This window comes from Tiliqua scincoides, chromosome 4 (assembly GCF_035046505.1).
Source record: "Tiliqua scincoides isolate rTilSci1 chromosome 4, rTilSci1.hap2, whole genome shotgun sequence".
Classification (NCBI taxonomy): Eukaryota; Metazoa; Chordata; class Lepidosauria; order Squamata; family Scincidae; genus Tiliqua; species Tiliqua scincoides.
Window position 1 is genome coordinate 124005692 of NC_089824.1, and position 26840 is coordinate 124032531.

Below are 26840 nucleotides of genomic sequence, written 5' to 3' on the forward strand. Positions count from 1 at the left end.
AGTGCCCCCCAAGTGTAGGATGCAACACCCCTCCCATTGGCACAGCTATGCCCGTGCTGGAAAGTGGGTTAAGATTTGGGCCACAGTGGGTGATTGATTGTAAGTGAAACCAAATGTATGTGATCTGGCTGAATTCAATAATTCAACAAAAGGCCGTAATATAGGAAGTCTTCATCTTTGTTCAGTCAAATTGAATATAGTCAAGGGCTGCAATCCTATACACCTTTACCTGAAAGAAAGGCTCATGGAAAGTGGGACTTCTGATTAAATGTACATAGGACTATACTAAAATTTCCAATAAATTCCAGTGTAGCAGTTTCTTGTGATGTCTTTGTTGTACAATGCTGATCTTCAGGTCAGCAGTGGAGTGACCTGGGAGGTTAAAGTGTTCTCCTGCTGATTTTTGAACATTGCCATGTTTTATGTCAGATTTATGTCCATTCATCCTTTTTCATAGCAACTGACTTGTTTGTACTATGCAGATATCAGGTGGTGTTGATAGATGATAGCTTCACCACCACATGTGGATGGTGAACAAGTGGGTGAACTCCTGATGGTATAACTGATATTGTTTGGTTCAGTGAGGATGTCGCCTGAGTATGGGGATAGAGTTTACACTGGGGATTGTGTGCCCTTTGGGCATAAAGGCGGGATATAAATTAATAATAATAATAATAATAATAATAATAATAATAATAATAATAATAATAATAATAATAATAGTTGCAGGGTCTTTGATCCTACTTTCTGTGTGTCTGTCAGTAGCTGTCTCAGGTTGGAAAGCTGCTTGAAAATGAGGATAGATCTATCACCCAAGACCAGTGTGCAAAAGATGCTATTGAATGGGCTATAGGCCATGGATGGTACATTGTAGTGGTTTTAGCCATGAGCTGTAGTGGTATCTTGTCACTTTATCTTCTGGATTTGTTTTCTAGTAGGTTATTCCTGGGTTTAGCCTTGACCTGGCCTTGTCAATCTGTTTTCTCAATTCTTTGGATGAGTTTAATAATTTTAGAAAAACCTGATGTAAATTCTGCAGATTTGTGTTCCTACTTGATATGTTTGAATAAATATGGTTGGATCATTTATAGTGCACCCATAAACTTCAGTGCCACAGCATGGAGCCCTGCCATGACTGTGCTGCAGCATGGGGGCATCTTCCCAGCATTTGGCAAAGATGTCATTACATCATCGTCGACTTCCAGTTCAACCAAACTCTGATTTGTGCAGCACTCAGTTGACAGCTATGCAGGCATACAGATGCACAGCTTAGCAAGATGCACAGTTTAGCAAGAATGTGCAGCTGCACAGCTTAGCAAGAACATTGATCATCTGGTAATGTTTTGTGTGAAAGCTGAAGCACGAAGATCTACGTGTAGTGATCAGTGAGTTTCCAGTATAAGTGGTACAGGCGGATCCTGGCTTACATAAGCCTCGACCTACATCATTTCAAGTTTATGTGAAGTTTGTGTCGTGCAAGAGAAAACGCTTGTGCTCACTACCTCTCCCAGTGCACCTCACATTTCTGTTGTCATTTAAAGAGCCTGTGTGGAGGAAGAGGTAGAATCACTGTGTTCTGAGAATCGGAACACTGCAATCTCACCCATTCTTCTGAAATGCTTTTTAAATGAAAGAGGAAATATGGGGTGTGCCCAAAATGATCTCAGCTATAGAGCAAAGTGAGTGGCAAGCTTTATAGAGGAATTAGTGGTGAGCACTGTCCAGGTACATAAAACTCTGCTTACATCAGGGTGTCTAGAATGGAACCCTTACACAAGTCAGGGAGTACCTGTACTCTTATTCCATTATGTAGTTGTAGTGTCTGGAAAGTGAACTTGCTGTATTTCCTGTGAGGTGAAAGTTGAAGTCCTGGTGTAATTTCTTAAGAACCTCTTGCCTAGGGGTCCAGAAGATTAAGATGTCATCAGGGTGTCTCAGCAAGAACAGAGGCTTTTGGGAACAAAAGTTGACTGTTGTACTCAATCCACCATGAAGATGTTAGCTTGCTGTAGAGTCATGTAAGTCCTAATAGCAGTACCATTGACCTGGAGATAAAGGTTGCCCTTATATCTGAAATAATTTTGGGTGATTACAAAGAGGCAAAGTAAGCAGATGTGCTATGGTATCTTCAGAGATATTTGTGATACTTTGTAGAATAGATCATTTTTGTGGGAGATGTTGGTCAACAGGGCCTCTAAAAATGTTATCTGGGACATTATCCATGGATTGTAGTTTCTGCAGGAAGTCAATAGTGTCCCACAAATAACTAGAAGTGCTGGTGGCACAGGATCTGAGAGTAAAGTCCATAGAGCCAGGCAGCAAACAGCAGACACTACAGTGTATACTGAAAATCTCCACTGGTAGATTAAGTTTTGTCTTCCACGCCTCCTGATCTTTTGCTCAGTTAAGCATATAGGAATTGCATTTATGAGCAAGCCTTCTTGTTGTGTTACTCTCTGAAGTGCTTGGTTCTTTTCTGCACAGAGTGAAGTTCTTTACAGAATACCAGACTTGGACCACGTGTTTTGTTAATCATTTTTTCTCACTTATATTTAGCTGATTGTGAATCACCTCCTAGGAGAGATTATGAACAACTTTCAAGCCAGTCAGACAAGGAAGTCTATTCACATGATGAAAAAGTAATCTACATCTGCCGACCTGGATATATAAAACTGGGGCGAATTACATACCAGTGTAACAATGGAAGCTGGGAGAAAGTTCCACCATTCACGGAATGCAGAAGTAAGTAGCTCTGCAAAATTCCTGACAGCATGATGCAGAAACATTTTGAGCAGTTGAATCTTTTTTCCTTCTATTCACCATTTAGAATGTTGTATTTCTTCATATTTTAAAAACATTAAAAAAAAGACTTAAAAGATACTCTATGTTTCTTGTTTGTTTTATATTCTATTTTACTATGTTGCCTTTTTTCAATGACATTTTGATTCTTTTATTTGGGGCGCAATCCTACCTCAAAGTTAGGCCAGCGCATGTTCCCTTGCACTGGCCCAGGAGTGTCACAAAAGTGCCGTAAAGCACTTTAGTCACATTCAAACAGGAGATAGGCCGATGCATGGAGGTGCGCCAGCCTCCCTGTGCCACCATGGGCCCTTGAGGGAAGGTACGTTGCATTGGCCGAGCTCAGCTGATGAATGTGTCTGGGGAGGGAGGGGAGGAGGCAGGGAGGAGGCGGGAAGGAGGGACTTTGGGGTGGGCAGCAGGTGTTCCTGGAGGGTGAGTGTGTGGGGAGTGGTAGGCGGGGCCAGGATCTGGCAGTTATGCTAGATCCTGACCCTGTTCCCGGGAAGCCTGGGCCAGTCTCGATTTCAGTGGCACAGAACTGAGTAGCCCCGTTGAGGCTGTAGTTGCTCTCCTCAGGGAAAGGGAAAGTATTCCAATTGCCCCCGGCTGAGCCATTTAGTGCCGAAGCCTGCCTGGTCCAGCATCCAGCACAAGTTAGGATTGTACTGTAAATTGAGCAAGCCCAACCCTTTTTCTTTTTCATGGAAAGGTTCAATTCTACTCTTACGGCTCAGTCTGTTAGCTTGGTTTTGAGATACACCAATGTACGCAATACCCCACCACTGTGGAAGCTTGCACTCCAGTGGATGCTCCAAGGACCCCAACGTTGGAAAAACACCATGCTGATGTATTTCAGGTGTTAGGGTGGGACTCGGCAGGGGAGAGCACCTCTCTCTCTCTGAAACATGCCACTCTCTGATTTCTTGGGCTCTCCAGAAGAGGATGCTCTTGGATCAGAAACCCCTTGTTCTCTGCTGCCCTTGTTGGGCAGTGGCAAGGGGATGGGGGGACAGCATACTGACAGCAATGCAGCAAAAGGTTTGGAGGGGGTGTCTGTGTGCCATGTCACATCCTGTTCTTGAGATACACTATTGATTGGGCCTATGCGGAGCTCCCTCTGATAGGTCTCTGTTACAGCATCCCAATCAGTTGTGCCTGTTTGCAGTGATGCAGGTGTTAAATGCCAGATGGAAAGCTCTTTGCTTACCTCCTGCTATGGCTGGGTGGTTAGCGAGATGCTTTGTGGAATGGCTGATATGGAACCTGGACCCACTTCCTTCTCTTCTTTTGTTCCTGCCATACAATCATGCAGTCATACAAAAGGTGAGTGCCTTGCTGGTGAGGGCACACTCCTTGGCTGGCCTAAAACCTGTTTTGCCAAGCTCTCACCCTTTGCCTTTGGGCAGTGAGCCACCAGTACACTGCTTTGTGTTGAAGCTTCGCTTGTGACTCACCCCAGGCCCTCCTCTGAACAGCTGGCAGATGCCCCCACACAGACTCGAATCCTTGCCTTCTTCCAAGAGAGCCAACTTTCTACTTGTGCTTTGCTCTGCTCAAAAAACATAGTCCTTGAATGTGTGTGTTTGTGGGATGGGGGAACTGGCCACATGGGCAACTAGTGGTTCTTTGCTTTTGCCCCTTTGCTGCTGATGCCACTATCACACCTCTAGGAGGTGGGCGTGCTGTAGCATCCTTGTGTGTTTATGTGTGGTGTCCTTGGGGCATCTTCCCATGGCTGGGGGTGGTGCCTGTGGTTGTGTTATTTATTCCTAGGGGCTGGAAGTGGGTGTTGTCCGCCCAGCATTGGCTGCTCATTGGCCCTGAACCTGACCCCACTTTCACCCTTGCACTGTTTCTGTGGCTGCCAATATTGGGACTAATTAGGGGCACAATCCTACCCTGTGCTGGAACAGGCAAGCCAAGAGGCTTGTGCTGTATCCAGCATGGCATAGGGGCCCAAACAGCTCATCCTGGGGTAAGAAAAAACTTTCCCCTTTACCTCCAGGTAAGGCACGCTGGCCCTTTTGAGTCTCCTCGGACTTGTACCACCTCCTGAGGTGGCACAAATCCGAGGTGAGGGGAGCGGCTTGCAGCTGCTCCAAACTCCCCGGGAATAGGGGTTGGGATCCAGCGTGATTGCTGGATCCCAGTCCCACCTCCCACTCCCCACCCACCCACCTGCCCCTGGGGCACCCACAGCTCGCCCTCCCCCTGCCCAGGAATGTCTCCCTCCTGCCTCCTCCCCACCTACCCACCTACCCCAGAGCCTTGTGTCGGCCTAGCTGGTCCGACACAAGTCTCACTGCCTCCTTTGGCATGGAGGCTGAAGTCAGCCTCCGCAGGCCGGTGCGCTTCTGAGCGCCGGCCTTGCTGACTCCTGAAGAGGCGCAAATGTGTCTTATGGCACGTTTGTGACCCTCCTGGGCCAGCACAAGGGACTTGCGCCGGCCCAAGGACACCTTTGGATTGTGCCCTAGATGTAGTGAATTGGCTCCTTGGACATAACATGGATGATGAAGGTTTGTATTTCACATCAGTGACACACTGATGATGGCAATGATGTGGCAATGTTACAGCAACTGTGCACTGCTGTCAGAACACTGTTCCATGACTGGTGTTTCCACGGACATTGGAAATGTTATTGTGAAGGGATGCAGCAGGACAGACTTGGCATTTGGCCCTTGTTGCATCAACATCGGTGTGCTGTCACTGTGACGTTGCCAGGATGGGCTTAAGATATGACAGATGTCATGGTGGTGTTCATGTGACCTCAGTGCGGCATCTGATTAGGACTGGGGCATTAATTTTCTAGATGAATGACTGTAATAGAAACCAAGATCCAAAGTCTTATGTTACAAGGGATGCTTTCTTTCCTCCTCTCCAAAAGCAGGGACAGTGAAACTCTGATCATGATGATGTCACAGGTCTTTTTAAACTTGATGTTCCTGGGGGGAGAAAGAGAAGAGGCATGGGGTCACTGTCCTCAGCAGTGGTCATGCATTCCTCATAATATCTAGTCTGGCTACAAAAATATTCCCATTTCTATTTATGCTGTTTATTATTATGAGCTTTAGGCTGCATTTCCACCGAGTATGGGTCATCAAAGCCGTTAACAATAGTAACAAAAAAATAAAAATAAACAAACAACAAAAAGAAGAAATAGAAGCTGTAGCTTCCACAGCTTGGGGGTCCACCTGGATTTGCAGCTGCTCCTGGATTCCCAGGTGGCAGTTGTGGCTAGGGGGGCCTTTGCTCAGCTTCGGCTGGTGCGCCAGCTGTGGCCGTACTTGGATCGTGCAGACCTGGCCACGGTAATCTATGCTACAGTGAAATCGAGGTTAGATTACTGTAACGTGCTTTATGTGGGGCTGCCCCTGAAGACGGTTCGGAAACTGCAGTTAGTGCAGAATGCAGCGGCCTGTGTGGTCACTGGAGCTAGGCGGTTTGACTCTGTCAGCCCGCTTCTCCAGGGGCTGCCCATTCGTTTCCGGGCCCAATTCAAGGTGCTGGTTTTGACCTTTAAATCCCTATACTGCTCTGGGCCAGGGTATCTCAGAGATTGCCTACTTCCGTACAATCCGGCTCGTCCTCTTAGGTCATCAGAGAAGGCCTTTTTACAAGTGCCGCCGCCTAAGGAGGTACGTGGGGCGGCAGCAAGAAATAGGGCCTTCTCAGTAGTGGCACCAACATTATAGAACTCCCTTCCCCTTGATTTGAGAATGGCTCCCTCTCTTGAGACTTTTCGGCGAGGCCTGAAGACCTTTTTGTTTAAAGAAGCCTTCTGAGTTCATGGCCTTTTTAAACACCTTTTCTATATATTTTAGTATTTTTACAGGCCTGATTCCTCTATGATTTGCTGCGTTTTGCTCTTTTTATCTGACTTTTTACCTGACTACGGTTTTTATGGGTATTTGTTAATGTGTTTTTAATATGTTTTTATTTGCGGTTAAATCATGTTTTTAATCTGTTTTTAATCTGTTGTAAGCCGCCCTGGGTCCCTTCGGGGAGAAGGGCGGGATATAAATAAGTTTATTATTATTATTATTATTATTATTATTATTATTATTATTATTATTATTATTATTAGCTGAGGTAAAACAAATATACGCAACCAGTCAGCTCAGGTCACATGACCTGATGAAAAATTTGCAATGTAGTGGGGTCCATGCAAGCTTCTGGAGGGAGAGAGCTCTGCAGTCTAGGTGACAGTACCAGAAAGGCTCCGTTCTGTTTCTAGGCCTGAATGTTACATGACGTTATGCTTTGCTTTTTTATTTTTCAGAAAAACCTTGTGGACATCCTGGGGATACCCAGTTTGGCTCTTTTGAGCTCTTAAAAGAAGAGGAATTTGTCTTTGGCGCTCGTGTTGTGTACCATTGTGATGATGGGTAAAATACAGCTACCATTATGTACAAAAAAAAAAAAATACTGTAAGCTGCCTTGGGCACCACCTGATAGGGAGGGGAAAGACAAGATAGAAACTTTTAAAACAATAAATCCCCCCCCCCCCCGTTGCTCATTGCAATAGTATCCATAGGTTCGCTGATGCAAAAGAAAAATACAGGTCGAGACTTATTATTCAGGAGGGTTCCATTCCAAGAACTCATGTGGATGGCAAAAAAAGCACTATAGCAAATCAATTTAAAAAACAAAGTTTCTTTGCTCTGGTGATTTGAAACAGCCTTGCTGACCTTTTGAAATGCACACAGAGACAATCAGTCTGTCTCCAGGTGCTTTATGCTTCACTAGGAGGCAGCAAGGGAGAAAGAATTGAGGAGGTGATAATTGATGCCATTTAGCCTTCTTCATGTGCTCAGGGGGTAGGGAGGAGTGAAGCCTGCAGAGAGAATGATTGATGGATTGTCAGCCAGTTGCCATCTCTGGCATTATTAAAGGACTGTTTTCCTTTAATTTAAAGGGTCCTTCTCATCAGCTTTGAGTTAGAAAAATCTGTAGATAATTAGGTTATATCTGTAATCACTTTTATGACTGTCTCTCTGCAACAGTAAAAAGCAGTTTTTTAAACTGTGATTTTAAAGGGGTGCATTTTAAAGGGGTGCATTTTTCCTCCTTCTCCAGGGATCAGCACATTCCTTCTCATTTGCAGGGGCTATTCGTGCTGAGTCAAATCTGTGCATAAAAAATCCATGTATAACAAGGCTGGATCTTTTTTGTTAAAATATCAGGTTTATAGTGCATTTTGTCTTAAGCTTTGTGTGACTGGTTGAAGTTGAGGGCTGAACTACTTGCCAGTTCCTTGGCCCAAACCATTACAAGTCCTTCCATCTTGTTTCCAACCTGCAATATCTACATCTGATCTAATTTGTAGGTGCTGCTGTGTTGAAGGCTGGCCTACTGCCCAATCCAATCCTCAGACTTTATGAGGGATGCAGGGCCTCCAGCATGATGGCTGTAGCTTCCTATGCACTGGCCCTGTGAAGAGGCTGGGCAAGGGAGGTAAAGGGGTAAAATTTACCTGAGTGTAGGCTGAAAAGGATCCCCAACATGCATAGTACACATGCATAGGGCTGCACTGCAAGACTATTTGTCTGGCTTGCAATTGTCTTAGAGAGAGTCACTAGGCTCCTTGAGAGCATGCTTCAACAGAGCAGTTTCTTCCTCCTCCAAGAGCTTGAGGGGTATCCTGTTCCCAGGACTCTGCAGAGTAGCAACATTGACTGTCACATGCCCTCCAGTAGGCATATGGTTCTGCAAAACATTATTTCATGGCTATCCTAGATTCACCTGCATTTTTCAGAAGAACTGAGGGATTCTACCTGGTCTTAAAGCATACAGTTGTGCATGGGGTTCTCCCACAATGACAGAGGCAAAACACTTAAAGTTCTGAAACGTCTGAATTCAGCTCTGTGCATGCTCAGAACTTTACTACATAGGTCTGCAGAGATGACCACTCAAAAAACTACTGTTATGGGTATGCAACCTGTCCTTAACCACGCCTCTTTCTCTCTCTGGAACCTTCCTGAAATTTCTGGCCAGGATTGTCCTTCCTCTGTTGCAAGGTTCAAAAGCAAGACTCAGTAAGCAAGGGTGATGATCGTCTGCAAGCTTTTATTTCGTTGCCAGCAACAGGCATCTCAAGGGACTCCTGTCCAAAGCTTTGAGAGCCAATGTCAATCTTAACCAGACCCTTTATAGCATTTTGGGTCCTTTGCTTGAAGAGTTTACACTTCTCATTGGCTGGAGTTTGACATCAAACATGGGGCTTACTCTGGATTGGCCAGAGATAGCCTCAGAGACATTTGATTGGTGAGCTTCAAGTTACAAGTTTCAAATAAGGCAAAACCATACAGTCAAACATATAGAATACAAAGTTTTTAACAACCAGTAGAGTTCACTGTAACCTCATTTTTACCCAGAACTGGCCTTTTGGCAAGTATTTAGACTTTTATTTCTTGGCATTTCTAATAGAGATGGCCTCGGCATGGCCATCTACCTTATCTTCTTTCACTCCTTCTATTCTCAGCAAAACTCGGTGGGGCTTCTGCCAACCTTTATTAAGCAAGGTCCTTTGGACTTGCTTCTACTTCTATGCCTTATTCTATCTGTAACCTGTTACCTTTTAGTACCTTTAAGGGATGTATAGTGGTGTACTTTCATATACTTTAATACAAAACTAAACTCTCATTATAAGGAGATTAAATTAAAATTATAATTTTAAAATTAAAATTATAATTTTAAACAAATTACTCTCATTTGTATAATTTTAAACAAATTACTCCCAAAAACTAAACTCTCATTATAAGGAGATTAAATTAAAATTAAAATTTTAAAATTAAAATTAAAATTTTAAACAAATTAATATCTCTGTCAGCTGTAGCTCAAACAGGGACTTTCCCATGGATGTTTCTGTTATCTCCTACTTAGCTAAAAACCCTATTTTAACCTGCCAAAACCTTAGTCAACTGATACTCTTTCCCTGTATTATGAAGGCTTCCTCCTACAATGTTGCAAATCTATGTTTTCTCATCTTCATAACCTTTTGTTTTCCCCGCTTTCTGGTGCCAAAAGGAGTATTATCTCTCTTTGAGATGCAACTTTCATTGCCATCTACTCAAGACTTTGTGACCTCAAGGTTTCAACTAGCAAAACAGCCTTCTATGCTCTTTGTGAGACTGACAATTATTTTACTTTGAAATGGTTTTTACTATGTGTTTCTATACTTTATTAAACCCTTTTAATGAAATCAGGCAATTAAAACTTCATTGCCATCTACTCAAGACTTTGTGACCTCAAGGTTTCAACTAGCAAAATAGCCTTCTATGCTCTTTGTGAGACTGACAATGATTTTACTTTGAAATGGTTTTTACTATGTGTTTCTATACTTTATTAAACACTTTTAATGAAATCAGGCAATTAAAACTTCGTATGATAACTCCTATATGTCTATATATTGGCTGGTTACACTTTAGGGACAAAACTATTCAAATCATTGAAGAATAATGAGAAGCAAGCAGACATGATTCTCTTTTTGGCACTTCTATGAGATTTTGTGTTAATACCTACTATAATAACTCTCCCAGTGTTTAATACTGTCCTTAGCTCTAAAAAGCCTGAAAGAATAATGATTTTAAACTGCAAACTGTTTTTCCTAAGATGGACATTCTCTGTTCCTTGTTATCTGTATTAGTTTGCAAACAGAAAGCCTGTGTTGTTCCTCTAAGTTGTTATCTCTTGTTCTGCTGCCAAGAGCTACTTTGACATTCTGCCAATTCTTAGCAGAGCTGTCAGCCTGCAGTTTCAAACCTCTTTCAAACAGAGACAGTAATCTGGCTTTTAAGTTTTTTTTTTTAACATTTGAGCATTCCCTGTTAAGCTTCTTTACCCTAATGATTTGCTCTAATGGCATAGCATAAATGGCTTTCATTCTATATTACCCTGTATCATCACCTCTACTTGCCTGACTCTTAGGTCAGTACTTACTTAAGTGTGCTGGCATTTTGAAAGACACAATGGACGCATTATCATTTGAACAGTTTCAACCTGGACTCCAGGAAGAGATGAGATCACCTAACCTAAGTCCTCTTTTTAACTTTGAAAAAATCTAGCTCCAGAACAGAGTACAAACAAAAGAGTTCCAGGAAGCAAAACAGTATTTTCCCTCACACTTGTTGTGGAGAGAAAACTCTTTCACAACACATTTTTTAATAGAACTACAGGTATAACCTAATTATCCACATGTAATTTTATCTCAGCACTATGAAAAGGGCCCTTTCAATTAAAGGAAAAAGTCATTAATGGGGGAGAGGGCAGCTGGCAGACAATTCATCAATCATTCTTTCTCCAGGCACTTAGAACAGCTTCATTGCCAGGCAAGTCACCCCTCCCTTCCCCCTGAGCACTTGAAGGAATACAGATGATTATCACCTCCTCTTTTCATTCATTCTTCACCCATTGCTCTGGGTGAAGGGAAGGGTCACTGCCTCAGAGTAAAGCCTTTTTAAGCATCTGGAAAGGGAATGATTGCCAGATGTCTCTGCCTTGCATTACAATGGTCAGCAAGGCTGTTTTTAAATCACTGAGCAAAGGGACATTGTTTTTTAAATTGATTTCCTTTAACACATTTTTTAAGTATCCTCGTGGATACCTAGTCTCAACCTGTTTGCTTTTAGTAGCAGTGTATCTAACATTACTATTATAGAGTCTATATGCTATTGATATGCAGTTCTACTGTAATTTTTATCATGTAATTATCATGTAATTTTTATCATGAAATTTTATCAAAAAAATTTCAATTTTTTTCAGATATCAGATGATCAGTCAAACAGATTACCGTGATTGTCGGGCTGATGGATGGAGCAATGATGTCCCTCATTGTGAAGGCAAGTATCTTAATCCCCATCAACTCAGTTCAATTAGTTCAATGTAACTCGTAATCTTAGTGGCAAATTGCACATTATCTTAAATGCATAATATGGTATCATAAAATCATTCTATGGATTTTATGTGTGATTTATTCCTTTCTGTGGTTTTGCTTGTTTTCTCTGTAATTCTGGAAACAATCCAAACCACCCTTTCATCCAGCGCCAGTTCCTTGCACCAGCCATAGAGTGTCACAAAAGTGCTGTAAAGCACTTTCATGCCACTATTCAGGGAGATAGGCCGGCACACATGCACTGGCCTCCCCGCACCAACACAGGCACCCGAGATGGGTTAGTTTGTATCAGCCAAGCCTGGCTGGCACAAGGGTCTAGGGGGCATAAGGAGGGTGGGGAGGAGGCAGGAGGGAGGCATTACAGGGCAGGGTGGTGGGTGTTCCTGGGTGGTCTGAGGCAGTCCAGGGCTGCTCGGATTTGTGCCACCAGTTTAGGTGGTGCAGATCTGAATAGCCCTATTGGGGTTGATGTGACTGTACCCAGGGTAAGGGGAAAAGTTTGCCCATGCCTCAAGCTGAGCCTCGGACAGCCTGCCTGCCTGCCTTTTCCAGCACAAATTAGAATTGTGCTACACATGTTTTGTAATGGTGTGGGTGTTGTATCCCCCCCCCTCCAAAGAGTATTTTTTGGAGACTTTGTTTGTTGAATTTCATTTGCATCTCACTTCCTTCTGAAATCCAGGAATGTTTGATTTAGGTAGGAGCCAGCTGATTGGCCCAGGTTCCTGCTAGCTGTTTTCTAGGCAGCTAGAGATCAAGGTAGAGATCAATAGGTAGAGATCAAATAACAAGATGATGTCATTACATCCAAATGATAGAACTCCCAAGTGGACAGAAATGATGCTTCTTGTTCCAACAGCTTGAGAACTTCCCTCCATGAGCTCCAAAGAGGAGAGGCCCCTCATTGGATGCAAGAATAAAGAGTTAGGGCCCAATCCTATCCAACTTTCCAGCACCTGGGCAGCAGCAATGCAGCCCCCAGGTAAGAGAACAAATGGTCCTATACCTAGAGGAGGCCTCCAAGACTGCCTCCCCAATACAGGAAGCAGTGCGCACCCTATAGGCACAGCAGCACCGTAATTGGAAAATTGGATAGGATTGGGCCCTTAGGCTACAATCCTATCAACAGTTTCCTGGAAGCAAGCCCTATTGAACACAATAGGACTTACTTCTGAGTAGACATGAATAGGCTTGTGCCCTTAGTGCACCAAGCTTAAATCAAATAGGGAACTGTTTTAGTTAGAAAACTGTAAGGACTTCAGAGTTTGCCTCCTTTAAACCGTATGTTACATACCTCTTCAAAACTCACCTGCTCTGAGTTAAAGCACTTGCATGATATTCTGCAGTGCCTCAGTACCAACCTCTTGCTGTCTGAATGATTCCAGTACTGCTTTTTCTGTCAAATTTGATTCTTCTTTTTTTTTGTTCTTCTGGTTTTGTTATCGCCTGTTTCTTGTACTGCACTTTTATTAAACCTTTACAGTTTTACCTTGAGCCTGCATGATTCTTAGGTGCACTGGACTGTCACATCTCATAACTCTGCAGGCAGTACTGTGAGAGTGAATGTGATAGGAATCCCTCAGCTTCAGTATTGTTCTAAAGGGGGGGATTCCCCAATGAGCCCCTCTGGTTAGCCTGATCTCCTGAGCATGTGGCAATGAATGCAAACTACCAAGTCTTTTCCCCAGTAACAGTGGCGTCACTAGGGTTCGTGTACCTTGGTGCAGGATGCCAGCGCATCACCCCCCATGCAGTGGGTGGGACAACACCCCAGGTGGTGGGCATGGTGATGTACCATCACTCCACTCCCACCGGTTTTTTGGCTGTACCTGTTGATAGAACAAAGATAGAACACATTCTTCATGAAATTACCCATTGAGTGATATTTAACATACTGGTATTATTCCTCCAGACTGTGATTTTAGTGATTTTAGTCACTAGTGGTGTCACACACCTCTGGGTGTCAACTTACTAACACCTTATTGCAGCAGTTCTCAAACTTTTAGCACTGGGACACACTTTTTAGAATGACAATCTGTCCAGGACCCATCATAAAGCAAGTTATAATAGATAATTATAAATAATTAAAGTACAACAAATAATTAAATAAAGGGAAGCCAGGCCTGTTCCACCAACTGCATTTTCTCTGTAGCCTGCCTGCAATAACACTCCCCCCCCCCCAAAAAAAAAGTATCAGTAAGGTTTTCAGCCCTACCCCAGTGCCCAGTTCAATTCAAGAACTTCTGTTTCAACCAGATCACTGTCAGGATCCACCTGGCTTTGCAAGTCTCAAAAAAGTTCACCTCATCAGCTGAAGCCTCTGCTTTGATCCTTCTTAGTGAGGGCGGGGGGGGGAAGAGAGACTGCCTTCTGGAGCATTTGTTGAGCTCCAGTTCCATCAGATCCAGATCATTCTGGTGGCTTCACATTCCCCTTTGCCTGGCCTGACCACCAGCCAAGGCACGTTTGCTTACTCACGAGTAAACGTGACAGTGAGGCTTAGTTTTGCTTTTCATAGGGCTCAACACATTCGTCTTCTTGGAGGGAGGGACTTCCTTCTCAGGTATTTTTTGGGGCTGCATTCATTGGATCAGGACCATTCCAGTGTCTTTTGGTTCCTCTCAGCCTGCCCTTTCCGATGGACTAAGTCATGTTTGCCTACTCGTGAGTAAAAGCGCGATATGGCTCAGTTTCACTTTCCATAGGGCTCCATGCATTTGTTCTCTGGTTTTTTGGTCTTATCTTTTGATAGAAAGGAGATATTTCACTCTGGGTTCTTACATTGCATTCTGCTGGAATTTCCACATCCAACGATATACAACATGACAGTATTACTCCTAACCACTGCAATTTTAGCGTGTCACTCTCCCAGTGCATGTCACCCCCCCGTGTGTGTCACCTGGTGCAGCCCGCACCCCCCACACTCCCCTAGCGACACCACTGCCCAGTAAGCTGCATATCAAAACAGGGAAGAGAGGGGAAAGGAAGGGAGTGAGTGCTAACTGCTAAACACTAGTGCTCTGGATCAGTGTGTGGTCGCTGACAGATGCTCTCTTTGACCCTGATATATGTCCTGGTGTATTTGCTCTTAAAAAATAGTGACCTGGGCAGAGGGACATAAAAGGGAGCTTTTCACATGCTATTTTAAAAGGAAAAGAGTCTTCCATTAGCAATTGGGATTGTGACCTAAACCCCTGAAGCCTCCCAAAACATAGTTTTGCTGCTTGTCATAGTTCTGCCCTGGATGTTGTTTTTTTTAAAGAACAAATCTTATTATGAGGTTAGGGTAACATGCAATTTGCCTGTTAGATCATCCACCTTGAGGGCAGATTTTACAGTGGCTAAGTTCCAGTTTATGCCATGTTTAGCAACAGAGAATAAAGCTTATAAGACCACCTAGAAATATAGAAGACCATGGTAATAATTAAGTTGAAGATCATCTTTAGTATCTGTTTAAACCGTGAAGAATCTTGCAGTGTCATTTGTTTAGGGGCTCAGGATCACAGAATGTGAGAGAGAAAAATATACCACAGAGTGGTAAACATTGGTCTTCAAGTTCACCTTAATGTTCCTGTTAGCAATTAAGGGCCTGATCCTACCTGGCAGTAGCATTGCTCTTGAGCACACTGCTAAGGAGACAGCTGTCGTGAAAGTGCCAAAAAGTGCTTCACAACAGCTAGGAGAGAAACACCAGTGCCGAGGCCTGTGCGGGCATGCCCTGGGAGACGATGGCAGTGAATATGCCACCGAGCAACACAGGGGCTTCCTGGGGTGGGGGAGGGAGTGAAACTGCGCAGGGGAAGGGCTGGGAGGAGGGTAGTTCAGACACGGAAGGCGGGCAGGGGTAGCAGCAGAGGCTGCTGCCAGATCTTATCTCACGTCCCATGCCTGAAAGCCTTACATGGGGTACTTGGTTCTGCACCAGAGATTGAGCTGGCACAGATCTGAGTAGACCCATGGTGTCTGCCGGGGCTCAACATGAGGTAAGTGAACAAATATTCCCTTATCTTGAGGCTGCCTCCTGCCCATGTGGGATACAGCAGTGGCCGTTTCTGTGCTGTTGTACCATGGCACAGGGCAACCCCATTAGGACTGGGCTTTAAGGTATCTTATTGTTTGAAAGGTAAAATGGCTTTATGTTCTGACTTCAACAAGATTTCCTGCTGAATTTGTTTACTATCATGTTATAAATTGTTCTGTAAAGTAATGGTTCCCAAACCGTGAGTTGTGGCTCCCCAGGGCAGAAACAAGCCAGGGAAACCATGGAATCCTCACAAAAAACGGACCACCCTATATAATGCATAGGATTGTATACACTGGGAACTGTGTATACCCATGTATAAATGGGGAGCTGTGGCCAATGGCCTACTAGTCAAAAAAAGTCTGGGAACCACTGCTGTAGAGATGAATCATTTTATGGTTTTAGATAAGTGATTGCCTGTTGTATAGTGGAACAGGCACTATACAACAGGCACTATACACAACAGTGTATAATGTAGCCTCTGTATTCAGAGGCTAATCAGGCAGACCCTGCTTTACCTAGGTTCAGTGGGTAGCCAAGGAGAGCCAGACTGAAGTATACGTTAGTAAGGGTAAGATATATTGGTATACAGAGGGTGCATTATTAGGCAAAAGAAAAAGCGTAACAACATCCCTTCAGTTGACTGGTGATTTCTTTAGCCACAGGAGAACTCCAAAGGGGCAGGTTCCAGGGAACAACTCTTCAGTCCTTGTTCTTCAGTGAAATCCAATGGGCAGGGGATTTTCAAGACTAGGCTGACACAAGCCTCTGCGCTGGCTTCCTTGGCAAGGCTTGCATAGGCCCAGCTGGGCCTGTGCAAGCCTCTGGGGTGGGTGGAGAGGAGGCGGCAGGGAGGAGGTGGGAGGGAGGCAATCTTGGGCAGGGGGAGGGCAGGCAGTGGGCGGACCCAGGGATGGGCGGGCGGGGAGCAGGAGGTGGGGCTGGGATCCAGCACTTATGCTGGATTCCAACTCTCGTTCCCTGGGAGTTTGGAGCAGCATGAAGCCGCTCCGCTCTCCTCAGACTTGTGCCACCTCTGGAGGTGGCGCAAGTCCAAGGAGACCCATAGGGGAAAGGGTGCCTTACCTGGAGGTAAGGGGAAACGTTTCTCCTTGCCTCTGACTGAGTCACCTTGGGCCCCTATCCTTTTGCCTTGCCTGATCCAGCATAGGGTAGGATTGCTCCCTTATTTGCCTATCCTCACGGAATCTTTGAAAAGCTGCTAGAAGCCTTAAATGCTAACAGTTTATAATGTCTTTCTCGCATAGATGGTTCTCCCCCATCTGGGCCATGCCTTATCTCAGTTATGCAATGAGAAAGCATGCTAGGCTCTATGTATTGGCAACCTTCAGTCTCGAAAGACTATGGTATCGCGCTCTGAAAGGTGGTTCTGGCACAGCGTCTAGTGTGGCTGAAAAGGCCAATCCGGGAGTGACAATCCCTTCCACACCGGGAGCAAGTGCAGTCTGTCCCTGGTCTGTCTCCCTGGCTATGGGCCTTCCTTCTTTGCCTCTTAGCCTCAGACTGTTGGCAAAGTGTCTCTTCAAACTGGGAAAGGCCATGCTGCACAGCCTGCCTCCAAGCGGGCCGCTCAGAGGCCAGGGTTTCCCACCTGTTGAGGTCCACTCCTAAGGCCTTCAGATCCCTCTTGCAGATGTCCTTGTATCGCAGCTGTGGTCTACCTGTAGGGCGCTTTCCTTGCACGAGTTCTCCATAGAGGAGATCCTTTGGGATCCGGCCATCATCCATTCTCACGACATGACCAAGCCAACGCAGGCGTCTCTGTTTCAGCAGTGAATACATGCTAGGGATTCCAGCACGTTCCAGGACTGTGTTGTTTGGAACTTTGTCCTGCCAGGTGATGCCAAGGATGCGTCGGAGGCAGCGCATGTGGAAAGCGCTCAGTTTCCTCTCCTGTTGTGAGCGAAGAGTCCATGACTCGCTGCAGTACAGAAGTGTACTCAGGACGCAAGCTCTGTAGACCTGGATCTTGGTATGTTCCGTCAGCTTCTTGTTGGACCAGACTCTCTTTGTGAGTCTGGAAAACGTGGTAGCTGCTTTACCGATGCGCTTGTTTAGCTCGGTATCGAGAGAATGAGTGTCGGAGATCGTTGAGCCAAGGTACACAAAGTCATGGACAACCTCCAGTTCATGTGCAGAGATTGTAATGCAGGGAGGTGAGTCCACATCCTGAACCATGACCTGTGTTTTCTTCAGGCTGATTGTCAGTCCAAAATCTTGGCAGGCCTTGCTAAAACGATCCATGAGCTGCTGGAGATCTTTGGCAGAGTGGGTAGTGACAGCTGCATCGTCGGCAAAGAGGAAGTCACTCAGACATTTCAGCTGGACTTTGGATTTTGCTCTCAGTCTGGAGAGGTTGAAGAGCTTTCCGTCTGATCTGGTCCGGAGATAGATGCCTTCTGTTGCAGTTCCAAAGGCCTGCTTCAGCAGGACAGCGAAGAAAATCCCAAACAAGGTTGGTGCAAGAACACAGCCCTGCTTCACTCCGCTTCGGATGTCAAAAGGGTCTGATGTGGAGCCATCGAAGACAACAGTGCCCTTCATGTCCTTGTGGAAAGCCTTGCTAGGCTCTGTACTCATATAAAACAACAGTTGTGTGCCTGCAACTCTCAAGCTTTGCTAAATGAACAGGCAGACAGGCAAACTATGAATCAGCAGCATCTCCAGGCCTCACTGAGCTGGAAGACAGGAGAAATCATGAAGTTCACGAACTGCCCAAAATTGCAATAGTCTTCCAATATGCCAACGAACACATATGCATTGCATTGTAATGTAACTTTCTTGTACCCCATTTCTCAGAGTGGTGAGAAGTTCCAGGGGCACAGCTTTGCCTGGGTTCTAGTTTGCTGTGATGAAGAGATCACTAGAGATGTTTGATATCTGCAATATTCACTTTAATCCCAAAATACAGGTTAAATATTTGAATAGTGGTAAATAACACCACAGTTCTGCAAGAAGCACCATGATTTCTAGGGAGTTCCCTGCAATCCAGTCTGTTGCAGCTCTACACTCTGGTTGGCTCACCTTCTACTTCCAGACTCTGACTTACATTGGCCCAGCCTACACTATCTTTGTTGTTTCCTACTGGCCACAAGGTGGCCAGAACTGACTCATACCTTAAATTTCAATTTTACAGGACTTCTTTGTTATTACCAGTGGCTGAAACAATCAAAATAAATTAAATAGCTTGTGTGAATCAATTTCTTGCACAAAAAGATGTACCTTTGTCTTAACTGCTCCAGGAATCTATTTGGGCCTATGTGGATGTTTAATCTCTTTGCTTGAAAAAGGTGGCACAACTGAATTTACGTCTTCCTTTTTTCTACTGATTACGTGATTCATTTTGTATAGATTGTTTTGCTGACTTTTAAAACAAAGTTGACAAATGAAAACACATAATTGTTATTTGTATTGCAGTAAAGAAGTGTTTCCCAGTAACAGCACCAGAAAATGGTAGAATCATTATGACTGGAATACAAAATTTGGACCAAGAGTATCTATTTGGCCAAGTGGTACGATTTGAATGCACTGGAACCTTCAGAATCAATGGATCTGACCAAATCATTTGCACAAACAAAGGAGAATGGAGTGCGCCAGTACCAACTTGCATAGGTACAGGATACCTCTCTGTGTTAAATATGTTGTACCTCTGTTACTGATAATTACAGGTTCAGTCTTAGTATCCATGAGGGTTCCATTCCCAGAACCCCATGTGGATGGTAAAAATCGTGTTAAAGCAAATCCATTGAAAAATAATGTCCCTTTGCTCAGTGATTTAAAAACAGCCTTGCTAACCTTTGTAATGCAAGACAGAGGCATTAGGCAGACAATCCATCAATCAGTCTCTCTCCAGGTACTTAGAAAGGCTTCACTCTAAGCCAGTACCCCTCTCTTCACTCAGAGTGCACTGTTGGGAAAGAATGCAAAGTGATTATCATTCTTTCATGTGCTCAGGGGGAACGGAGGGGTCGCTTGCCTTGGAGTGAAGCTGCTGTAAGTGCCTGGAGAAAGAATGATTGATAGATTGTTAGCTGGCTGCCCTCTCTCACATTATGAGGCTATTGTTAAACACCTTTTTTTCCTTTAAAGGGCCCTTCTCATTGTATTGAGATAAACCGCAGGTGAAAAATCAGTGGATAATTAGGTTGTATTTGCATAGGTTGTATTGTTAAGCTGTTTCATCAACATACCTAGGATTGTACCTTTGGGTAAGGGAATGATTGTTCTCTTACCCATAAGAACACTTGGCGGTAGCTATTTTGGTGCCACTGCATCAGGTGGGGGGGAATGAATGGGATTGGGCTGCAAGTGAAATATCCCAAGCACCACTGCATGGGGATTTAGGTAGAATTGGGCTGTTATAGCGTAGTAAGCCAAAATTAACATAACACCTTTCTTCCATGGTAGAACTGAAGGCAGTGCAGCCAGGGTTTCATGTAGTCTTCTACTCAAGTGCTGACCTGACCCAGGGCTACTTAGCTCCAGCATAGCTGCTACATTACAGGCCTTTCCACTGTGTTGAAAACCATTAGAATCATAAAGTTGGAGGGGGTCTCGTAGGCCATCTACTCCAATCCTTTTCTCAGTGGAAGAAATCCAGAGCAAGACTATCTGCAACAGATAGCTGTCAGCCTTTGCTTGAAAAACTCTGGTGAGGAAGAGCCCCCTTGCCTCAGTACTTGGTTGCTTTGTTGAACTATTCTTATCATTAAGACGTTTCTCAACCAGAATCTACCCTCCCTGTAATTTAAGCCGGTTACATCTAATCCTGTCCTCTGGGGCAACAGAGAGCAAGTATTTGTCCTTTCTGTGGGACCATCTTTCAGGTGTTTGAAGAGTGCTGCCCAAGACCCTCTCATTCCTCTTTTCTCTAGGCTAAACCTACCCAGTTTCTTTCCTTATAAGGCTTGTTTCCAATGTCCTAACAATTGTTTGGAAACAATTGTGTTTCCCTCCTCTGAACTCTTTCCAGTTGGTCTACAGCCTTCTTAAGGTACATTGTCCAGAATTAGACTATTTCAGATGATGCCTGACTAGTGTGAAATAAAATTTATCTTTTCTGCAATCCTGTGCATGCTTAACTGGGAGTATGTTTCAGTGAACATAGGGCATTTACTTCTGAGTAAGCATACATAAGATTGCCCTGTTAGGGGGTCTCTGTATGTAATTTTTCTGGAAATCCTTTGAGAGTTGTTTTGCCAACTACTATTAGCTATGGTAGGCTTAATAGAACCTGCTTGATTTCATATATCTTTGCTAATTAGATTTACAAGTTTAGTGATGCGTTGATCTCCTCAGACCTGCACCAGTTATTTAGCAGGTGCAAGTCTAAGGAGAGAAAGGGAGTGTGTTGGGAGTTTAGGGAAGGGATAGCATCCAGCAAAAGTTACCATCACTGGGTGCCACCACCTCATGCCTTCCAACACACTTCTCACCCTCCCTTCATTCCACACCTGCCACCAACTCCCCATCATTGGTGGGCACTCCTCCATCTTACAGTGCCCAGTGGGCATTTACCACCTTTCCACCAGTGCTCCAGCAGTGTATGGCTTTACTTGTTGCCAAAGTGGATTTATGGCTTCTATAAGGCAGGCTCCACTGCCAGAATGATAGTTATGGCAGCAGAGAAGCCCATTGGAATTGGGCTGTTAGTCTATTCAGAATCCAGTGAAGAGAGTGTCGACTCCTACTATTTGTCGTAAATGCTAATGAGAAACGTCTTAATTGTATCAACAGAAATAACCTGCCGACCAGGCCTGATTGAGCATGGATTCCTAATCTCTCCAAACAGAGTTTATAAGGAGAATGAAGTATTACAGTTTACATGTAATCCTGGATATAAACATTTTGAAAGATCAGATGCAAGATGTACTCAGAATGGATGGTATCCAAGGCCTGCATGTACAGGTTTGTATTTTTTCTAAGTTCTAGAGCCACAACTATTAGTTAGGTTCAATTAATTGATTAGAACACTTTTCAACAATTAAGTATGTGCCCTTGGTTAATTAAAAACAGTAGATTAAATTTAAATTTTTAATATTAAACCTTGACATGGGTGCAGACAGTATTTTGCAAGTATGGTATTTCTCTTAAGGAGGCAAATACTCTTCTAAAATGATGTCAGGAAAAGTTCAAGTGATGGTAGTGGAAGGAATGGAACCCCAAAGAAAAAGAGCAGTAAAATCTGCAGTAGGGAACATGTTTATTTGAAATCTTGGTTACAGAATGATAGATAAATGTTGCAGTACATACTCTTGTTAGTTTTAAGGAACTGATGGTCTCTTAAAGTTATAGAGGCAAAAGTATGTTCTTTTATTCTTCAGAATGAAATTGAGAGCCAAGCTACAGTAGATAGGAACAGTGGCATAGCTAGGTCATTTGACACCCAGAGCCCATACATTTTTGTCACCCCACACAACATAATTAATTATTTAATTATTAATTTACATTTCTATATCACTCTTCCTCTAAGCAGCTCAGGGTGGTGTACATGGTTCCTCCCCTTCTTTTGCCCTCACAACAATCCTGTGAGGTAGGTGAGACTGAGAGATAGTAATAGTCATGACATGAAATTAATAATAGTAATGATCAGAAAATAAATGCAGTGAATATTTTCCCGCAAGCAATGAATGAAATTCTGTATCAAATGGTGTATAAGATGATGTTATTATTCCTAAAAGCCATGATTTCCAGAATTTTGGTCACTAGGATGTCATTCCCCCCCCCCCCCCACGTCTCATTGGCCTGTTTTGAGTTAAGGCAGTAGTTCTCAAACTTTTAACACTGGGATCCACTTCTTAGAATGACAATCTGTCTGGGACCCACCGTAAGTGATGTCATGGCTGAAAGTGACATCATCAAGCAAAATAAAATAAATAATTAAATTAAAGAAAAACAAATAATTAAACAAGGGGAAGCCAGCCCTGTTCCACCAAGTGAATTTTCTCTGTAGCCTGCCTGCAATAACACCCCCCCCCCACAAAAAAAATCTACATAAGAACATAAGAACATAAGAACAGCCCCACTGGATCAGGCCATAGGCCCATCTAGTCCAGCTTCCTGTATCTCACAGCGGCCCACCAAATGCCCCAGGGAGCACACCAGATAACAAGAGACCTCGTCCTGGTGCTCTCCCCTACATCTGGCATTCTGACTTAACCCATTCCTAAAATCAGGAGGTTGCGCATACACATCATGGCTTGTACCCCATAATGGATTTTTCCTCCAGAAACTCGTCCAATCCCCTTTTAAAGGCGTCTAGGCTAGACGCCAGCACCACATCCTGTGGCAAGGAGTTCCACAGACTGACCACACGCTGAGTAAAGAAATATTTTCTTTTGTCTGTCCTAACCCGCCCAACACTCAATTTTAGTGGATGTCCCCTGGTTCTGGTATTATGTGAGAGTGTAAAGAGCATCTCCCTATCTACTCTGTCCATCCCCTGCATAATTTTGTATGTCTCAATCATGTCCCCCCTCAAGCGTCTCTTTTCTAGGCTGAAGAGGCCCAAACGCCGTAGCCTTTCCTCATAAGGAAGGTGCCCCAGCCCCGTAATCAGCTTAGTCGCTCTCTTTTGCACCTTTTCCATTTCCACTATGTCTTTTTTGAGATGCGGCGACCAGAACTGGACACAATACTCCAGGTGTGGCCTTACCATCGATTTGTACAACGGCATTATAATATTAGCCGTTTTGTTCTCAATACCCTTCCTAATGATCCCAAGCATAGAATTGGCCTTCTTCACTGCCGCCGCACATTGGGTCGACACTTTCATCGACCTGTCCACCACCACCCCAAGATCTCTCTCCTGATCTGTCACAGACAGCTCAGAACCCATCAGCCTATATCTAAAGTTTTGATTTTTTGCCCCAATGTGCATGACTTTACACTTACTGACATTGAAGCGCATCTGCCATTTTGCTGCCCATTCTGCCAGTCTGGAGAGATCCTTCTGGAGCTCCTCACAATCACTTCTGGTCTTTACCACTCGGAAAAGTTTGGTGTCATCTGCAAACTTAGCCACTTCACTGCTCAACCCTGTCTCCAGGTCATTTATGAAGAGGTTGAAAAGCACCGGTCCCAGGACAGATCCTTGGGGCACACCGCTTTTCACCTCTCTCCATTGTGAAAATTGCCCATTGACACCCACTCTCTGCTTCCTGGCCTCCAACCAGTTCTCAATCCACGAGAGGACCTGTCCTCTAATTCCCTGACTGTGGAGTTTTTTCAGTAGCCTTTGGTGAGGGACCGTGTCAAATGCCTTCTGAAAGTCCAGATATATAATGTCCACGGGTTCTCCCGCATCCACATGCCTGTTGACCTTTTCAAAGAATTCTATAAGGTTTGTGAGGCAAGACTTACCCTTACAGAAGCCATGCTGACTCTCCCTCAGCAAGGCCTGTTCATCTATGTGTTTTGAGATCCTATCTTTGATGAGGCATTCCACCATCTTACCCGGTATGGATGTTAGGCTGACCGGCCTATAGTTTCCCGGGTCCCCCCTCTTTCCCTTTTTAAAAATAGGCGTGACATTTGCTATCCTCCAATCTTCTGGTACCGTGGCCGTTTTGAGGGACAAGTTGCATACCTTAGTCAAGAGATCTGCAACTTCATTCTTCAATTCCTTAATAACCCTTGGGTGTATGCCATCAGGGCCCGGTGACTTATTGATCTTTAATTTATCAATGAGGTCTGAAACATCTTCTCTTTTAACCTCTATCTGACTTAACTCCTCGGTTAGGAGGGGCCGTTCGGGCAGCGGTATCTGCCCGAGGTCTTCTGCCGTGAAGACAGATGCAAAGAACTCATTTAATTTCTCTGCCATCTCTAAGTCTCCTTTTATCTCCCCTTTCCCTCCCTCACCATCCAGAGGGCCAACCGCTTCTCTGGCGGGTTTCCTGCTTCTAACATATTTGAAGAAGCTTTTATTATTCCCCTTAATGTTGCTGGCCATGCGTTCCTCATAGTCTCGCTTGGCCTCCCCTATCACCTTCTTACATTTCTTTTGCCACAGTTTATGTTCCTTTTTATTCTCTTCATCAGGGCAAGACTTCCATTTACGGAAGGAAGCTTCCTTGCCCTTCACAGCCTCTCTAACTTGGCTGGTTAGCCATGCGGGCACTCTCCTGGATTTAGTGGAACCCTTCTTTCTTTGCGGTATACACCTCTGCTGGGCCTCTATTACTGTTGTTTTAAGCAGCCTCCATGCACTCTGGAGAGACTGGACTCTTTTTACCCTCCCTTTCAACCTCCTTCTAACCAGCCTCCTCATTTGAGGGAAGTCCGCCCGTCGGAAGTCAAGGGTTTTTGTTAGAGATTTGCCTGGTATTCTTCCCCCAACGTGCACGTCAAAACGGATCGCAGCATGATCACTGTTCCCCAATGGCTCAGTAACGTTTACATCTCTAACCAGGTCCTGCGTACCGCACAAAATCTGTGAGATTTCCAGCCCTCCTCAGTGCCCAGTTTACTGTAAATTCTTATATTTCAAGCATATCATTATCAGGACTCACCTGGCTTTACAAGTCTAAAAACAAATAAAAATTGACCTTACCAACTCAAGTCTGTTTTATTCTTTGGGGGGGGGGGAGGGTGCTGCCTTCTGGAGCATTTGTTTAACTCCACTTTCATCAGATTGGAACCAAGCAGCTAGCCCGTTTGCTTACTCATGTTTGCTTACTCATGAATAAATGTGACCCTGTGACTTAGGGCGCAATCCTAACCCCTTATGTTAGTGCTTTCCAGCACTAACATAAGGGCAATGTAGCTGTGAGGTAAGGGAACAAGCATTCCCTTACTTTAAGGAGGCCTCTGTATGTGACACCCAACTGCAGAATGCAGCACATGTCCCATTGACACCGCTATGCCAGTGCTGGAAAGCACTGACATAAGGGGTTAGGGTTGCACCCACAGTTTTGCTTTCCATAGGGCTCAATAGATTCGTCTGCTTGGAGGGAGGGATTTCCTTCTTGGGTGTTTTTTTGGGGCTGCTTTCATTGGATAGGAACCATTTTTGGTGTCGTTGGATTCCTCTCAGCCTGCCCTTTCCGACAGATGAAGGCATGTTCGCCTAATCGCAAGTAAACGCATGATATAGCTCAGTTTCACTTTCCATAGGGCTCCATGCATTTTTTTTGTTTCCGGTTTTTTGGCCATAACTTTTGATAGAAAGGAGATATTCACTCCAGTTTTTTGCATTGCATTCTGCTAGAAATTCTGCACCCAACAGTGTACAGTGTGATAGGGTTATTTGTAACCTCCGCGATGTTAGTGATGTTGGGTCATTTGCGGTGTCACCCCCCCCCCCAAGGCTGGTACCTTGGGCAGACCGCCCCCTGCCCCTCGCTAGCTACGCTACTGGATAGGACAGCAAGAGCTCTATGACTACATCCTCAACAGTTTTTGAAATGTTGAAAGCAGCTGGGGAAAAGAGATGCCAGATTGTGGGGAGGGCTCAGTACTGGAGGAAGAGTATTGAGTATGGCCCAACTGCCATTCCCAAATGCCTTCCCACCCTGCTCCAAAGCTGTTACTTGCCCTTTGAGGAAAAAATCAAATGGGTAAGAGTTAACCTCCCATCCAGCACTGTGGGCCTGATCCAAATCACCACTCCCTACCCACTTTAACTGTAAAAAGAACTACCTGAGATCTGATCACACATTTCCTGCCGTCTTTTTTGGTTCGACCCTCTTCTTCTTTTACCACTTTGGGTGTTGAGGGAAATACAGTTCTTGCACTGGTTCTTGCACTTGTAGCAGCCTCTGCCAGTGTTATTTGATGTTGTTGCAATATGTCTTTGATGTTTTCTCTCCATCGTCCTCTGGGTCTGTCTCATACTCTTTGCCCTTCTCTCTTAATATATGCCTTACACGGTATAGAATCCCAAGTAATTCCCTCTAGATGAGCAAACCACTTTATTTGCTGTCTTTATATATAATATAGAATTGGTTGTGTTACAATTCTTTTCCTTATTATCTTATTCCTGATTTTATCCCTTCTGGTTACTCTGATAGCTTTCCTCAAACATCTCATTTCCTTAGTAACTCAGGGTCCAATCCTATCCAACTTTCCAGCACTGGTGCAACCGCAATGCAGCCCTGAGGT

The 26840-nt window shown here is 44.4% G+C and overlaps 1 protein-coding gene across 1 annotated transcript in view; it reads left to right on the forward strand.

Annotated features, from left to right (window-relative positions):
• The window catches only part of CFH (complement factor H), a 107875-nt gene that overhangs the window by 5102 nt on the left and 75933 nt on the right, over positions 1-26840 (forward strand). The window contains exons 2-6 of the mRNA XM_066624546.1: positions 2557-2742; positions 7085-7190; positions 11566-11642; positions 19155-19349; positions 21474-21644. Of these exons, the coding sequence (XP_066480643.1) occupies positions 2557-2742; positions 7085-7190; positions 11566-11642; positions 19155-19349; positions 21474-21644 (735 nt within the window). The remainder of the gene's footprint in view (positions 1-2556; positions 2743-7084; positions 7191-11565; positions 11643-19154; positions 19350-21473; positions 21645-26840) is intronic.